Source organism: Heptranchias perlo, unplaced genomic scaffold, assembly GCF_035084215.1.
Source record: "Heptranchias perlo isolate sHepPer1 unplaced genomic scaffold, sHepPer1.hap1 HAP1_SCAFFOLD_1074, whole genome shotgun sequence".
Taxonomy (NCBI): Eukaryota; Metazoa; Chordata; class Chondrichthyes; order Hexanchiformes; family Hexanchidae; genus Heptranchias; species Heptranchias perlo.
In genome coordinates this window covers 1-16,921 of record NW_027138294.1, presented here as the reverse complement: position 1 = coordinate 16,921, position 16,921 = coordinate 1, and the positions used below count along the sequence as shown (strand labels likewise).

Below are 16,921 nucleotides of genomic sequence, written 5' to 3'. Positions count from 1 at the left end.
AGAAAGAGAGAGAGACTGGGGGCAACGAGGGGGGAGAGAAAGAGAGAGAGTGGGGGCAACGAGGGGGGAGAGAGAGAGAGAGAGAGTGGGGGCAACGAGGGGGGAGAGAGAGAGAGTGGGGGCAACGAGGGGGGAGAGAAAGAGAGAGAGTGGGGGCAACGAGGGGGGAGAGAGAGAGAGTGGGGCAACGAGGGGGGAGAGAGAGAGAGAGTGGGGGCAACGAGGGGAGAGAGAGAGAGAGAGTGGGGGCAACGAGGGGGGAGAGAAAGAGAGAGAGTGGGGGCAACGAGGGGGGAGAGAAAGAGAGAGAGTGGGGGCAACGAGGGGGGAGAGAGAGAGAGAGAGAGAGAGAGTGGGGGCAACGAGGGGGGAGAGAGAGAGAGAGAGAGAGAGTGGGGGCAACGAGGGGGGAGAGAAAGAGAGAGAGTGGGGGCAACGAGGGGGGAGAGAGAGAGAGAGAGAGAGTGGGGGCAACGAGGGGGGAGAGAGAGAGAGAGAGGGGGCAACGAGGGGGGAGAGAAAGAGAGAGAGACTGGGGGCAACGAGGGGGGAGAGAGAGAGAGTGGGGGCAACGAGGGGGGAGAGAGAGAGAGAGAGAGAGAGAGAGAGTGGGGGCAACGAGGGGGGAGAGAAAGAGAGAGAGAGTGGGGGCAACGAGGGGGGAGAGAAAGAGAGAGAGACTGGGGGCAACGAGGAGAGAGAGAGAGAGAGAGACTGGGGGCAACGAGGGGGGAGAGAAAGAGAGAGAGACTGGGGGCAACGAGGGGGGAGAGAAAGAGAGAGAGACTGGGGGCAACGAGGGGGGAGAGAAAGAGAGAGAGACTGGGGGCAACGAGGGGGGAGAGAGAGAGAGAGACTGGGGGCAACGAGGGGGGAGAGAAAGAGAGAGAGAGTGGGGGCAACGAGGGGGGAGAGAGAGTGGGGGCAACGAGGGGGGAGAGAGAGAGAGAGAGAGAGAGTGGGGGCAACGAGGGGGGAAAGAGAGAGAGAGAGAGAGAGAGAGTGGGGGCAACGAGGGGGGAGAGGGAGAGAGAGAGAGTGGGGGCAACGAGGGGGGAGAGAGAGAGAGAGAGAGAGAGAGAGTGGGGGCAACGAGGGGGGAGAGAGAGAGAGAGAGAGAGTGGGGGCAACGAGGGGGGAAAGAGAGAGAGAGAGAGAGAGTGGGGGGCAACGAGGGGGGAGAGGGAGAGAGAGAGAGTGGGGGCAACGAGGGGGGAGAGAAAGAGAGAGAGAGAGTGGGGGCAACGAGGGGGGAGAGAAAGAGAGAGAGAGTGGGGGCAACGAGGGGGGAGAGAAAGAGAGAGAGACTGGGGGCAACGAGGGGGGAGAGAAAGAGAGAGAGACTGGGGGCAACGAGGGGGGAGAAAGAGAGAGAGACTGGGGGCAACGAGGGGGGAGAGAGAGAGAGAGACTGGGGGCAACGAGGGGGGAGAGAGAGAGAGAGACTGGGGGCAACGAGGGTGGAGAGAAAGAGAGAGAGACTGGGGGCAACGAGGGGGGAGAGAGAGAGAGAGACTGGGGGCAACGAGGGGGGAGAGAAAGAGAGAGAGACTGGGGGCAACGAGGGGGGAGAGAGAGAGAGTGGGGGCAACGAGGGGGGAGAGAGAGAGAGAGAGAGAGAGAGTGGGGGCAACGAGGGGGGAAAGAGAGAGAGAGAGAGAGTGGGGGCAACGAGGGGGGAGAGGGAGAGAGAGAGAGTGGGGGCAACGAGGGGGGAGAGAGAGAGAGAGAGAGTGGGGGCAACGAGGGGGGAGAGAGAGAGAGAGAGAGTGGGGGCAACGAGGGGGGAGAGAGAGAGAGAGAGAGTGGGGGCAACGAGGGGGGAAAGAGAGAGAGAGAGAGAGTGGGGGCAACGAGGGGGGAGAGGGAGAGAGAGAGAGTGGGGGCAACGAGGGGGGAGAGAAAGAGAGAGAGACTGGGGGCAACGAGGGGGAGAAAGAGAGAGAGACCGGGGGCAACGAGGGGGGAGAGAGAGAGAGAGAGAGACTGGGGGCAACGAGGGGGGAGAGAGAGAGAGAGACTGGGGGCAACGAGGGGGGAGAGAAAGAGAGAGAGACTGGGGGCAACGAGGGGGGAGAGAAAGAGAGAGAGACTGGGGGCAACGAGGAGAGAGAGAGAGAGAGAGACTGGGGGCAACGAGGAGAGAGAGAGAGACTGGGGGCAACGAGGAGAGAGAGAGAGAGAGAGAGAGACTGGGGGCAACGAGGAGAGAGAGACTGACTGGGGGCAACGAGGAAAGAGAGAGAGACTGGGGGCAACGAGGGGGGAGAGAAAGAGAGAGAGACTGGGGGCAACGAGCGGGGAAAGAGAGAGAGACTGGGGGCAACGAGCGGGGAAAGAGAGAGAGACTGGGGGCAACGAGGGGGGAAAGAGAGAGAGACTGGGGGCAACGAGGGGGAGAGAAAGAGAGAGAGACTGACTGGGGGCAACGAGGGGGGAGAGAAAGAGAGAGAGACTGGGGGCAACGAGGGGGGAGAGGGAGAGAGAGAGTGGGGGCAACGAGGGGGGAGAGAAAGAGAGAGAGACTGGGGGCAACGAGGGGGGAGAGAAAGAGAGAGAGACTGGGGGCAACGAGGGGGGAGAGAGAGAGAGTGGGGGCAACGAGGGGGGAGAGAAAGAGAGAGAGACTGGGGGCAACGAGGGGGGAGAGAAAGAGAGAGAGACTGGGGGCAACGAGGGGGGAGAGAAAGAGAGAGAGAGAGACTGGGGGCAACGAGGGGGGAGAGAAAGAGAGAGAGACTGGGGGCAACGAGGGGGGAGAGAAAGAGAGAGAGACTGGGGGCAACGAGGGGGGAGAGAAAGAGAGAGAGAGAGTGGGGGCAACGAGGGGGGAGAGAAAGAGAGAGAGACTGGGGGCAACGAGGGGGGAGAGAAAGAGAGAGAGACTGGGGGCAACGAGGGGGGAGAGAAAGAGAGAGAGACTGGGGGCAACGAGGGGGAGAGAAAGAGAGAGAGACTGGGGGCAACGAGGGGGGAGAGAAAGAGAGAGAGACTGGGGGCAACGAGGGGGGAGAGAAAGAGAGAGAGACTGGGGGCAACGAGGGGGGAGAGGGAGGGAGAGAGAGAGAGAGACTGGGGCAACGAGGAGAGAGAGAGAGAGACTGGGGGCAACGAGGGGGGAAAGAGAGAGAGAGACAGACTGGGGGCAACGAGGGGGGAAAGAGAGAGAGAGACAGACTGGGGGCAACGAGGGGGGAGAGAAAGAGAGAGAGACTGGGGGCGACGAGGGGGGAGAGAGAGAGAGAGAGAGACTGGGGGCAACGAGGGGGGAGGGAAAGAGAGAGAGACTGGGGGCAACGAGGAGAGAGAGAGACTGACTGGGGGCAACGAGGGGGGAAAGAGAGAGAGACAGACTGGGGGCAACGAGGGTGGAGAGAAAGAGAGAGAGACTGGGGGCAACGAGCGGGGAAAGAGAGAGAGACTGGGGGCAACGAGGGGGGAGAGAAAGAGAGAGAGACTGACTGGGGGCAACGAGGGGGGAGAGAGAGACTGGGGGCAACGAGGGGGGAGAGAGAGACTGGGGGCAACGAGGGGGGAGAGAGAGAGACTGGGGGCAACGAGGGGGGAGAGAGAGACTGGGGGCAACGAGGGGGGAGAGAGAGACTGGGGGCAACGAGGGGGGAGAGAGAGACTGGGGGCAACGAGGGGGGAGAGAGAGACTGGGGGCAACGAGGGGGGAGAGAGAGACTGGGGGCAACGAGGGGGGAGAGAGAGACTGGGGGCAACGAGGGGGGAGAGAGAGACTGGGGGCAACGAGGGGGGAGAGAGAGACTGGGGGCAACGAGGGGGGAGAGAGAGACTGGGGGCAACGAGGGGGGAGAGAGAGACTGGGGGCAACGAGGGGGGAGAGAGAGACTGGGGGCAACGAGGGGGGAGAGAGAGACTGGGGGCAACGAGGGGGGAGAGAGAGAGAGACTGGGGGCAACGAGGGGGGAGAGAGAGAGAGACTGGGGGCAACGAGGGGGGAGAGAGAGAGAGACTGGGGGCAACGAGGGGGGAGAGAGAGAGACTGGGGGCAACGAGGGGGGAGAGAGAGACTGGGGGCAACGAGGGGGGAGAGAAAGAGAGAGAGAGAGAGAGAGAGACTGGGGGCAACGAGGGGGGGAGAGAGAGAGAGAGAGAGAGAGACTGGGGGCAACGAGGGGGGAGAGAGAGAGAGAGAGACTGGGGGCAACGAGGGGGGAGAGAGAGAGACTGGGGGCAACGAGGGGGGAGAGAGAGACTGGGGGCAACGAGGGGGGAGAGAAAGAGAGAGAGAGAGAGAGAGACTGGGGGCAACGAGGGGGGAGAGAGAGAGAGAGACTGGGGGCAACGAGGGGGGAGAGAGAGAGAGAGAGAGAGACTGGGGGCAACGAGGAGAGAGAGAGAGAGAGAGAGACTGGGGGCAACGAGGAGAGAGAGAGACTGACTGGGGGCAACGACGGGGGAGAGGGAGAGAGACTGGGGGCAACGAGGGGGGAGAGGGAGAGAGACTGGGGGCAACGAGGGGGGAGAGGGAGAGAGACTGGGGGCAACGAGGGGGGAGAGGGAGAGAGACTGGGGGCAACGACGGGGGAGAGGGAGAGAGACCGGGGGCAACGAGGGGGGGTGGAGAGAGAGAGACCGGGGGCAACGAGGGGGGAGAGAGAGACTGGGGGCAACGAGGGGGGAGAGAGAGAGAGAGAGAGAGAGAGACTGGGGGCAACGAGGGGGGAGAGAGAGAGAGAGAGAGAGAGACTGGGGGCAACGAGGGGGGAGAGAGAGAGAGAGAGAGACTGGGGGCAACGAGGAGAGAGAGAGAGAGAGAGAGAGACTGGGGGCAACGAGGAGAGAGAGAGACTGACTGGGGGCAACGACGGGGGAGAGGGAGAGAGACTGGGGGCAACGAGGGGGGAGAGGGAGAGAGACTGGGGGCAACGAGGGGGGAGAGGGAGAGAGACTGGGGCAACGAGGGGGGAGAGGGAGAGAGACTGGGGGCAACGAGGGGGGAGAGGGAGAGAGACTGGGGGCAACGAGGGGGGAGAGGGAGAGAGACTGGGGGCAACGACGGGGGAGAGGGAGAGAGACTGGGGGCAACGACGGGGGAGAGGGAGAGAGACCGGGGGCAACGAGGGGGGGGGTGAGAGAGTGACAGAGGGAGAGACTCGGGGCAACGAGGAGAGAGAGAGAGAGAGAGAGAACACGCGTGCGACTGGAGCCCACGAGGGGGGGGAGAGAGCGACTGGGGGCGCTTGATGAGGGGTGAACAGTCTGTGTTGACAGGAGATGACTGTGAACAGCACCCAGTTCGGAATGCATTTTAACAGAGAAACTTGAAAAGAATCTCAGCAGTGGAAAAACATAGTTGTTTGGTGAGGATGTGGGACTGCGGGGATGGCATTGGGGGGCAGGGACAGCGGGGGAGGGAGTCGAGGGGGTGGAGGTTCAGTGAGTGACTGAGACTGGCGGGTACCCCAGTTATTGACTGATTCAGGGAGTGAACCAGCCCAGTTCCAGCCCCTTTTTCAAGAAGTTGGGTTGGACCCCCCACCCCCCCAGGCAGTTGCTGTCTTTCCCTCCCCCACCAGGGGTGAGGGAGAAACCGGCCCCCCAGGTGAGGGGTGAGGTAGGAACTGTGCCAGTCGGGCTCAGACCCCAGGTGTTATCCCATTAGACTGATTCCTCTCTCAATGTTGCTCCGACAGTCGAGTGAAAGGCCACAATCCCGAATTCTGTGGCTGTCTGATTGGATCTTCCCCTATATATACGCCTGATTTACCCTTTCCAATTGTAGATTGAAGAAAACGGGAGTCACCTCTTGGCCATTGCGCTAACAGGTGGGGTGGGTGATTGGGCTATCACTGTCTGTATTTACCTGCTGGTTTATGAGTTGATACTGAGGATGCAATGAAAGGGAATCTTTTTGTGTATGCCTCGGAGTGTGAGTTGTATCTCTGGGTCTCTGCCTTTGTGTGTGTCTGTAGGTGTGTATCTGTGTGACTCCACCCCCCCCCCCCAAACCTTTCATTAATATCAATTTTTAATTTATAGAATGTTCATTCCATTTCAGAATAGAATCATAGAAGTTTACAACATGGAAACAGGCCCTTCGGCCCAACATGTCCATGTTGCCCAGTTTATACCACTAAGCTAGTCCCAATTGCCTGCACTTGGCCCATATCCCTCTATACCCATCTTACCCATGTAACTGTCCAAATGCTTTTTAAAAGACAAAATTGTACCCGCCTCTACTACAGCCTCTGAGTGAAAACTTTTTGACTATCCGTAGATGAGCAATGAGTAGTGTGTCTATGGACCGTTTACCTGTCTCTGTATTTTATTTCCTCTGACAGTGATAGAATGGCTGAATCTTGATGAATTACACAATTCATCCATGGGTTTTTCTGCTTCACAGATACGGAATGCTGCATGTGATTTTTGCCAGTGGAATGTTGATAGTGCATGGGATTTCCCTCTTAAGCTCCTGGATTGTTCAGCCAAGTAAAACCATGCTTGACCTGTAATCATTACATATTGTGTAGATTTAATACTTACGGTGCTTGCAAGCTATTTTTCTTGACAATCCAAGCAGGTTTCGTGGTATTAGCCTAGGTAATAATATTCATGGACAAATCTGCTTGGCAGTTTCACAAGTGCCTAGATGAGTTCAAACATGTTTAATCAGCGCACTGCATCTTAGCACTCACCATGAAGTATTTAAGCAAGAAATTGTTTATCTGTAGCTGGCTGGATGAAATGCTGGCAAATGTAATTAGACCCAAACTATTTTCTTCTTTCTGTTTCATCTCTTTTTCTATTCCCTCCCTTCCCAGGCCTGTTGCTTTTATTTCTTGTTTGAATGGCCAAATGGGTTGCATTCTCCCCATGAACAAAGGACCTGGCTATTTTGCTTGAGTCCTTCGGGGACCACCAAGGTCTTCATCTTCTGCGGTGTAATTCCACAGCACTTTCAACAATAACAAAAATGCATGACTGAATAGCAGAAAAATGCAGAATGTTGGGAGCATTGAACTATGTCTCGGCTGCTGTCACAACACAGGCCAGCTCTGCTGCTGTCTGCACCAAGGCAGTCCCACAGTGTAACTGGGATTGTTTTTCAATTCAGACAGCCAGTTCCTTTTATTTGCAAGAATGATCTTGGTAACATTTTTCTCACACATACTTTTTCTGCACCGTAGCATTCTGCTCTCTGATTGGGGCAATAGGTGATCCTCACTTGGGAATGTTGGGAAAATGCTACCAGCAACAGGTAATTTTCATAATCTTCCAATCCCATTCCACTTCACAGAGTCCAGCACAGTTTACAGTGCAGACTGAACCAAGTAACTGAGCTGGGATTGGCAAACGTGAATTCAGGTGGAAGGTACCCCTCAAACATTTAAATATTTAGCACACAACTAGAAGGTTGCAAATTTGATTTCCAGAGTGCCGACTAGTTATAATGGTTCATCTGGTGTGGAGATTTCATGTACTAGCCACAAGACATTGCATCTGGGTTTTGGGGGTTTTTTTTGGAGGGGGAGACATTAGAGGTTTTTAAATTTTACATTTTCCTCTCCTTGCTCCTCCTTTCCGTTCCTGGAATTTACAGCACAGGCAGAAGCCATTCGACCCATCGCTCCTCTGCCAGCTCTTCACTTGGAGCTGTCCATTCTAATCCTGTTTCTCTTCCATCTCTCCATATTTCTTTCTTTTGAAATCCATATCAATTTCACTTTTTAAATGTTGTTACAGTCTCTGCCTCAATAGCCCCTTGTCGTAAAACATTCAGTGATCTAATAACCCTCTGTGCACAAAAATTTCTTATGATTTTCCCCTTCATTCTTTTAATGATATTCCTCAGTCTAAAGTTTCTTATTACAAATTTCCCAACCAATGGAAACAATCTTCCACTGTTTATCCTTTCCTATTTTTGAAAATCTTTCCTACATCCTCCTTTTAAACTTTTTCAGTTTTTTAAAAAAAGTCCCTATTTTTGGAGCCCTCCTTCACAACTCTAACCTCTCTTTCCTGGTCCCATTCTAGTCAATCTTCACTGTCCCGTTTTCATGGCTCTGATACCCTTACAACGGACTTTTCAATCTTCTGCTTATTTGTGTCATTTTCATACCAGCAGTGGTATATATTTGTATGTTAATTGCCCAATTCACGCAAATTGTTGGTTGTGCCTTTCGACTAGTCCCTAGCAAAAACATGGTAGACATGTACAGTTTAAAAAATCCTCTCCGGCAGTTGATAGTTGATCAGTAGATATATGGTACTGAAAAATGGTGCATTAAAATGCTGCAACCCTGGCGGGTGGGAGTCGATGGGTGGTGGGCGTCAATGGCGGGCGGGCGGGCGTCGATGCGGGCGGGTGGGCGGTGGGAGTCGATGGGTGGTGGGCGTCGATGGCGGGCGGGCGGGCGTCGATGCGGGCGGGTGGGCGGTGGGAGTCGATGGGTGGTGGGCGTCGATGGGTGGTGGGCGTCGATAGCGGGCGGGCGGGCGTCGATGCGGGTGGGAGTCGATGGGTGGGAGTCGATGGGTGGTGGGCGTCGATGGCGGGCGGGCGTCGATGGCGGGCGGGCGGGCGTCGATGCGGGCGGGTGGGCGGTGGGAGTCGATGGGTGGGAGTCGATGGGTGGTGGGCGTCGATGGCGGGCGGGCGGGCGTCGATGGCGACCGGGTGGGCGGTGGGAGTCGATGGCGGGCGGGTGGGCGTCGATGGTGGGCGGTGGGAGCTTCACTTTTTGCAAAGTGAAATCCTGAGTTACTTCAGGCACTACTGACTCTGCATCCTATTCTCTTCAAACTGGAGCTGAATGATCTTTATCTGGCTCCAGTTTGCTATAATAAACAAGGTTTTTATAATATTTTGGTGTTGCATGTGCTACCTCACTGTGTCACTAGGTTCCAGCATTGTTCTTGAGTCAGTCATAAGGAAATATAAGAGGGTAATGCTGGTTAATTGGTTCCTTTTTATTACGCCTTCTCTTCCTTCCCTTTGAGGTGCTCTTTTTGTTTTGGTTTCCTGAGGAGATTTATTTGTGATTTTATTTTTAAAATTACGTTTCCATTGCCTTTTTGATGTGATGTGAATCCGTATCCATCTCCACTGAATGGAGACACTGCCCAAAAAGTATTTTCAGTCCAGCCTGAAAGCTTGAAACTGAAACCATTGCCTAATGGATCTGTTCAGGTTTTCTACCTCCAAACATTACCCATGGCCTGTTTTCTAATGGTGATGTTAGCCGTATAATCAAGTTAATGGGGTTTTGTTCTGTTTTTTCGATAGTTGGTTTGATTTTTAGTATTTCATAGGATGCTTGTGGTAATGAAGCGTTGAATCCCAGTACAGCGTATTAATTCTTAGTACCAGAAACTCCTGACCCATCCCATATGATGGGTTTCCATTTCCACCTGATGAATTTGCTGTGCTTTTTTTAAAAAAAGGTTAAGTCCTCCAACAAAGTTGTCTTTTAAATTGTGCTGTGTTCTTCATGCTTTCACAATTTGCAAGTCAGATCCGATTCTTCCCTCTCCTCTCCCAAGGGGCAAGAGTAACCCATTCCCATGGATCATAACGCTACACATAACTTTTTTTACTCCAGAAAATGTGAACCTGTGTTTAGATTTTAATCGAGTTACTTTCATGGAAAGACAGAAAATGCAGTAAATTTGTAAAGTTGGTTTGGTTTCTTTGGGCCATTGACCGAGGTTTGCACGGATGAAATGAATGACATGGAGCTGTGTTATGTAATACTGGGAAAGCTCCACTCGGCCCTTTAAAAGTACCCGGAACCTCCACAGCTTCTCGAGGATCTACGGCAGCTGGTGTGATACTGATTCATTCGGATCAGGAAAGTTCCAGCTTTGATCACTGATTATGGTCTTAATTAGATGATCTGCTCCAGCAAAGAGGCAGGGACACTAAAATTCTGAATTGAATTTCATAAGGGTACACTCCGTGCTGTCGCCTACATGAAAACAAAGACTCTTGCAATCTTTCACATATCTATCAGTTTTACAGTAAATTATTTATAGTTTTCTGGATTGGTGTTTTGTGCAATGTTGAAAGTGTGAAGGAGCACGGAATGGATTCTAATGGAAGTGTAATGGAGCACGGAATGGATTCTAATGGAAGTGTAATGGAGCACGGAATGGATTCTAATGGAAGTGTAATGGAGCACGGAATGGATTCTAATGGAGGTGTGAAGGAGCACGGAATGGATTCTAATGGAGGTGTAATGGAGCACGGAATGGATTCTAATGGAGGTGTGAAGGAGAACGGAATGGATTCTAATGGAGGTGTAATGGAGCACGGAATGGATTCTAATGGAGGTGTGAAGGAGAACGGAATGGATTCTAATGGAAGTGTGAAGGAGCACGGAATGGATTCTAATGGAGGTGTAATGGAGCACGGAATGGATTCTAATGGAAGTGTAATGGAGCACGGAATGGATTCTAATGGAGGTGTAATGGAGCACGGAATGGATTCTAATGGAGGTGTGAAGGAGAACGGAATGGATTCTAATGGAAGTGTGAAGGAGAACGGAATGGATTCTAATGGAAGTGTGAAGGAGAACGGAATGGATTCTAATGGAGGTGTGAAGGAGAACGGAATGGATTCTAATGGAGGTGTAATGGAGAACGGAATGGATTCTAATGGAAGTGTAATGGAGCACGGAATGGATTCTAATGGAGGTGTAATGGAGCACGGAATGGATTCTAATGGAGGTGTGAAGGAGAACGGAATGGATTCTAATGGAGGTGTGAAGGAGAACGGAATGGATTCTAATGGAGGTGTAATGGAGCACGGAATGGATTCTAATGGAGGTGTAATGGAGCACGGAATGGATTCTAATGGAGGTGTGAAGGAGAACGGAATGGATTCTAATGGAGGTGTAATGGAGCACGGAATGGATTCTAATGGAAGTGTAATGGAGCACGGAATGGATTCTAATGGAGGTGTAATGGAGCACGGAATGGATTCTAATGGAGGTGTGAAGGAGCACGGAATGGATTCTAATGGAAGTGTAATGGAGCACGGAATGGATTCTAATGGAGGTGTAATGGAGCACGGAATGGATTCTAATGGAAGTGTGAAGGAGAACGGAATGGATTCTAATGGAGGTGTGATGGAGCACGGAATGGATTCTAATGGAAGTGTAATGGAGCACGGAATGGATTCTAATGGAAGTGTGAAGGAGCACGGAATGGATTCTAATGGAGGTGTAATGGAGCACGGAATGGATTCTAATGGAAGTGTAATGGAGCACGGAATGGATTCTAATGGAAGTGTGAAGGAGCACGGAATGGATTCTAATGGAGGTGTAATGGAGCACGGAATGGATTCTAATGGAAGTGTAATGGAGCACGGAATGGATTCTAATGGAAGTGTAATGGAGCACGGAATGGATTCTAATGGAGGTGTAATGGAGCACGGAATGGATTCTAATGGAAGTGTGAAGGAGAACGGAATGGATTCTGATGGAAGTGTGAAGGAGCACGGAATGGATTCTAATGGAGGTGTAATGGAGCACGGAATGGATTCTAATGGAAGTGTGAAGGAGCACGGAATGGATTCTAATGGAGGTGTAATGGAGCACGGAATGGATTCTAATGGAAGTGTGAAGGAGCACGGAATGGATTCTAATGGAAGTGTGAAGGAGCACGGAATGGATTCTAATGGAAGTGTGAAGGAGAACGGAATGGATTCTAATGGAGGTGTGAAGGAGCACGGAATGGATTCTAATGGAGGTGTAATGGAGCACGGAATGGATTCTAATGGAAGTGTGAAGGAGCACGGAATGGATTCTAATGGAAGTGTGAAGGAGCACGGAATGGATTCTAATGGAAGTGTGAAGGAGCACGGAATGGATTCTAATGGAAGTGTGAAGGAGCACGGAATGGATTCTAATGGAAGTGTGAAGGAGCACGGAATGGATTCTAATGGAAGTGTGAAGGAGCACGGAATGGATTCTAATGGAAGTGTGAAGGAGAACGGAATGGATTCTAATGGAAGTGTGAAGGAGCACGGAATGGATTCTAATGGAGGTGTGAAGGAGAACGGAATGGATTCTAATGGAAGTGTGAAGGAGAACGGAATGGATTCTAATGGAAGTGTGAAGGAGCACGGAATGGATTCTAATGGAAGTGTAATGGAGCACGGAATGGATTCTAATGGAGGTGTAATGGAGCACGGAATGGATTCTAATGGAGGTGTAATGGAGCACGGAATGGATTCTAATGGAAGTGTGAAGGAGAACGGAATGGATTCTAATGGAGGTGTAATGGAGCACGGAATGGATTCTAATGGAAGTGTGAAGGAGAACGGAATGGATTCTAATGGAAGTGTAATGGAGCACGGAATGGATTCTAATGGAGGTGTAATGGAGCACGGAATGGATTCTAATGGAGGTGTAATGGAGCACGGAATGGATTCTAATGGAAGTGTGAAGGAGAACGGAATGGATTCTAATGGAGGTGTAATGGAGCACGGAATGGATTCTAATGGAAGTGTGAAGGAGAACGGAATGGATTCTAATGGAAGTGTGAAGGAGCACGGAATGGATTCTAATGGAGGTGTGAAGGAGAACGGAATGGATTCTAATGGAGGTGTGAAGGAGCACGGAATGGATTCTAATGGAGGTGTGAAGGAGAACGGAATGGATTCTAATGGAAGTGTGAAGGAGCACGGAATGGATTCTAATGGAGGTGTGAAGGAGCACGGAATGGATTCTAATGGAGGTGTGAAGGAGAACGGAATGGATTCTAATGGAAGTGTGAAGGAGCACGGAATGGATTCTAATGGAGGTGTGAAGGAGCACGGAATGGATTCTAATGGAAGTGTGAAGGAGCACGGAATGGATTCTAATGGAAGTGTGAAGGAGCACGGAATGGATTCTAATGGAGGTGTGAAGGAGCACGGAATGGATTCTAATGGAGCACGGAATGGATTCTAATGGAGCACGGAATGGATTCTAATGGAGCACGGAATGGATTCTAATGGAGCACGGAATGGATTCTAATGGAAGTGTGAAGGAGCACGGAATGGATTCTAATGGAGGTGTGAAGGAGAACTGAATGGATTCTGATGGAAGTGTGAAGGAGAACGGAATGGATTCCGATGGAGGTGTAATGGAGCACGGAATGGATTCTAATGGAGCACGGAATGGATTCTAATGGAGCACGGAATGGATTCTAATGGAGCACGGAATGGATTCTAATGGAGCACGGAATGGATTCTAATGGAGCACGGAATGGATTCTAATGGAAGTGTGAAGGAGAACGGAATGGATTCTAATGGAGGTGTAATGGAGCACGGAATGGATTCTAATGGAGGTGTGAAGGAGAACGGAATGGATTCTAATGGAGGTGTGAAGGAGAACGGAATGGATTCTAATGGAGGTGTGAAGGAGAACGGAATGGATTCTAATGGAGGTGTGAAGGAGAACGGAATGGATTCTAATGGAGGTGTGAAGGAGCACGGAATGGATTCTAATGGAAGTGTGAAGGAGAACGGAATGGATTCTAATGGAAGTGTGAAGGAGAACGGAATGGATTCTAATGGAAGTGTGAAGGAGAACGGAATGGATTCTGATGGAAGTGTAATGGAGCACGGAATGGATTCTAATGGAAGTGTGAAGGAGAACGGAATGGATTCTAATGGAAGTGTAATGGAGCACGGAATGGATTCTAATGGAGGTGTGAAGGAGAACGGAATGGATTCTAATGGAAGTGTAATGGAGCACGGAATGGATTCTAATGGAAGTGTGAAGGAGAACGGAATGGATTCTAATGGAAGTGTAATGGAGCACGGAATGGATTCTAATGGAAGTGTGAAGGAGAACGGAATGGATTCTAATGGAAGTGTGAAGGAGAACGGAATGGATTCTAATGGAAGTGTAATGGAGCACGGAATGGATTCTAATGGAAGTGTGAAGGAGAACGGAATGGATTCTAATGGAAGTGTGAAGGAGAACGGAATGGATTCTAATGGAAGTGTAATGGAGCACGGAATGGATTCTAATGGAAGTGTGAAGGAGAACGGAATGGATTCTAATGGAAGTGTAATGGAGCACGGAATGGATTCTAATGGAAGTGTGAAGGAGAACGGAATGGATTCTAATGGAAGTGTAATGGAGCACGGAATGGATTCTAATGGAAGTGTGAAGGAGAACGGAATGGATTCTAATGGAAGTGTGAAGGAGCACGGAATGGATTCTAATGGAAGTGTGAAGGAGCACGGAATGGATTCTAATGGAAGTGTAATGGAGCACGGAATGGATTCTAATGGAAGTGTGAAGGAGAACGGAATGGATTCTAATGGAGGTGTGAAGGAGAACGGAATGGATTCTAATGGAAGTGTGAAGGAGAACGGAATGGATTCTAATGGAGGTGTGAAGGAGAACGGAATGGATTCTAATGGAAGTGTGAAGGAGAACGGAATGGATTCTAATGGAGGTGTGAAGGAGCACGGAATGGATTCTAATGGAAGTGTAATGGAGCACGGAATGGATTCTAATGGAGGTGTGAAGGAGAACGGAATGGATTCTAATGGAAGTGTGAAGGAGAACGGAATGGATTCTAATGGAGGTGTGAAGGAGCACGGAATGGATTCTAATGGAGGTGTAATGGAGAACGGAATGGATTCTAATGGAAGTGTAATGGAGAACGGAATGGATTCTAATGGAGGTGTGAAGGAGAACGGAATGGATTCTAATGGAGGTGTGAAGGAGAACGGAATGGATTCTAATGGAAGTGTGAAGGAGAACGGAATGGATTCTAATGGAGGTGTGAAGGAGAACGGAATGGATTCTAATGGAAGTGTGAAGGAGAACGGAATGGATTCTAATGGAGGTGTGAAGGAGCACGGAATGGATTCTGATGGAAGTGTCATGGAGCACGGAATGGATTCTAATGGAGGTGTGAAGGAGAACGGAATGGATTCTCATGGAGGTGTGAAGGAGAACGGAATGGATTCTAATGGAGGTGTGAAGGAGAACGGAATGGATTCTAATGGAGGTGTGAAGGAGAACGGAATGGATTCTCATGGAGGTGTGAAGGAGAACGGAATGGATTCTAATGGAAGTGTGAAGGAGCACGGAATGGATTCTAATGGAAGTGTGAAGGAGCACGGAATGGATTCTAATGGAGGTGTAATGGAGCACGGAATGGATTCTAATGGAGGTGTAATGGAGCACGGAATGGATTCCGATGGAAGTGGGATGGAGCACGGAATGGATTCCGATGGAAGTGGGATGGAGCGCGGAATGGATTCTAATGGAGGTGGGATGGCGCGCGGAATGGATTCTAATGGAAGTGTGAAGGAGAACGGAATGGATTCTAATGGAGGTGTGATGGAGCACGGAATGGATTCTAATGGAGGTGTGAAGGAGAACGGAATGGATTCCGATGGAGGTGTGAAGGAGCACGGAATGGATTCTAATGGAGGTGTGAAGGAGAACGGAATGGATTCCGATGGAGGTGGGATGGAGCACGGAATGGATTCTAATGGAGGTGTGAAGGAGAACGGAATGGATTCCGATGGAGGTGGGATGGAGCACGGAATGGATTCTAATGGAGGTGTGAAGGAGAACGGAATGGATTCCGATGGAGGTGGGATGGAGCACGGAATGGATTCTAATGGAGGTGGGATGGAGCATGGAATGGATTCTAATGGAAGTGTAATGGAGCACGGAATGGGTTCTAATGGAGGTGTAATGGAGCACGGAATGGATTCCGATGGAAGTGGGATGGAGCGCGGAATGGATTCTAATGGAGGTGTGAAGGAGAACGGAATGGATTCTAATGGAGGTGTGATGGAGAACGGAATGGATTCTAATGGAGGTGTGATGGAGAACGGAATGGATTCTAATGGAGGTGTGATGGAGAACGGAATGGATTCCGATGGAGGTGGGATGGAGCACGGAATGGATTCTAATGGAGCACGGAATGGATTCTAATGGAGGTGTGAAGGAGAACGGAATGGATTCCGATGGAGGTGGGATGGAGCACGGAATGGATTCTAATGGAGCACGGAATGGATTCTCATGTAACTGTGATGGAGCACGGAATGGATTCTAATGGAGGTGTGAAGGAGTGGGAATGGATTCTAATGGATATGTGGTCTAGCACTTAGCGAATTGATTTTTTGAGGGGTACACTCCCTGCGCAGTCACCCTGCATGTAAACAAAGACTCCTGCAATCTTTCACAAATATCTATCAGTTTTGCAGTAAATGACTTAGTTTTTTTTGTTTGGTGTTTTATGTGCTGCTCTGAATACAGTTCTGATGCTTGCAGATGTTGACTTGGTGTAATGTGACCATTCTGTATCAGTCGTCAAAGGATATGTTAAAGGCAAGTCTGGTTTAACAAATTTAATGATGTTTCTATGTTTATTGAAGAAGTGACCAGTTGGATAGGCAAAGGGCATGCAGTAAATATGATTAATATGAACTGTCAGTAGATGTTCAGTACCATATCAAACAGGAGTTTGAAAAATTCAGGAGTATGGTATAATTGAGCATGTAATAGCATGGATGGAAAGTCTATTGATGGACAGAGTTCAGGTAAATGGGTGTTTGTACTGGAGATGGTTGTAATTGGTGTATTCTTTGGTTCTTGCTATATAGGCGATTTAGATTGGGCACGGGGAGCGTCATTTCAAAATTTGCTTATGATGCAAAAATGGGATATTTGGCAGTCAGTGGGGAGGACTGTAAAAGACTTCAAGAAAATATAGACAGGTTAGGGGAATAGGCAGACAGGTGGCAGATGCCGTATAACGTGGCAAAGTGTGAAGTGATATGTTTTGGTGGGGGGTGGGTGCTCAATTGGAATATACACTGAATGAAAAGTTGCTGAATGGTGTGGATGAACCTCGGAGTTCAAATACATAATTCCCTGAAAGTGTAAATGCGACGAGATAAAGCCATAAAAAAAAGCCAATTGCG

At 50.5% G+C, this 16,921-nt stretch overlaps 2 protein-coding genes across 3 annotated transcripts; both read left to right on the top strand.

The window, feature by feature from the left end:
- The first annotated feature begins 9,042 nt into the window (after nucleotides 1-9,042).
- Nucleotides 9,043-12,954, top strand: LOC137307618 (dentin sialophosphoprotein-like). 2 transcript variants are annotated; one of them, XM_067976889.1, is made up of 2 exons: nucleotides 9,043-12,381; nucleotides 12,888-12,954. In XM_067976889.1, exons 1-2 carry the CDS (start codon nucleotides 10,056-10,058, stop codon nucleotides 12,902-12,904), a joined length of 2,343 nt encoding a protein of 780 aa, XP_067832990.1. In that variant the 5' UTR covers nucleotides 9,043-10,055; the 3' UTR covers nucleotides 12,905-12,954. The 2 variants fall into 2 exon arrangements, with proteins under 2 accessions (XP_067832990.1, XP_067832989.1); XM_067976888.1 differs by having other exon boundaries at nucleotides 9,043-12,348; nucleotides 12,613-12,926.
- Nucleotides 12,955-12,969: 15 nt separating this feature from the next.
- On the top strand, nucleotides 12,970-16,344 carry LOC137307617 (feeding circuit activating peptides-like). The gene is made up of 2 exons (XM_067976886.1): nucleotides 12,970-13,030; nucleotides 13,306-16,344. Exons 1-2 carry the CDS (start codon nucleotides 12,970-12,972, stop codon nucleotides 15,927-15,929), a joined length of 2,685 nt encoding a protein of 894 aa, XP_067832987.1. The 3' UTR covers nucleotides 15,930-16,344.
- Nucleotides 16,345-16,921: the final 577 nt, after the last annotated feature.

Excerpts from the sequence above, each read along its gene's own strand:
- LOC137307618 (XM_067976888.1), top strand. The coding sequence starts at position 10,056 with ATGGATTCTAATGGAAGTGTAATGGAGCACGGAATGGATTCTAATGGA. Across the intron at positions 12,349-12,612 it reads CGGAATGGATTCTAATGGAG|GTGTGAAGGAGAACGGAATG; the intron begins GTGTAATGGAGC and ends ATTCTAATGGAG.
- LOC137307617 (XM_067976886.1), top strand. The coding sequence starts at position 12,970 with ATGGAGCACGGAATGGATTCTAATGGAAGTGTGAAGGAGCACGGAATG. Across the intron at positions 13,031-13,305 it reads CGGAATGGATTCTAATGGAG|GTGTGAAGGAGAACGGAATG; the intron begins GTGTGAAGGAGA and ends ATTCTAATGGAG.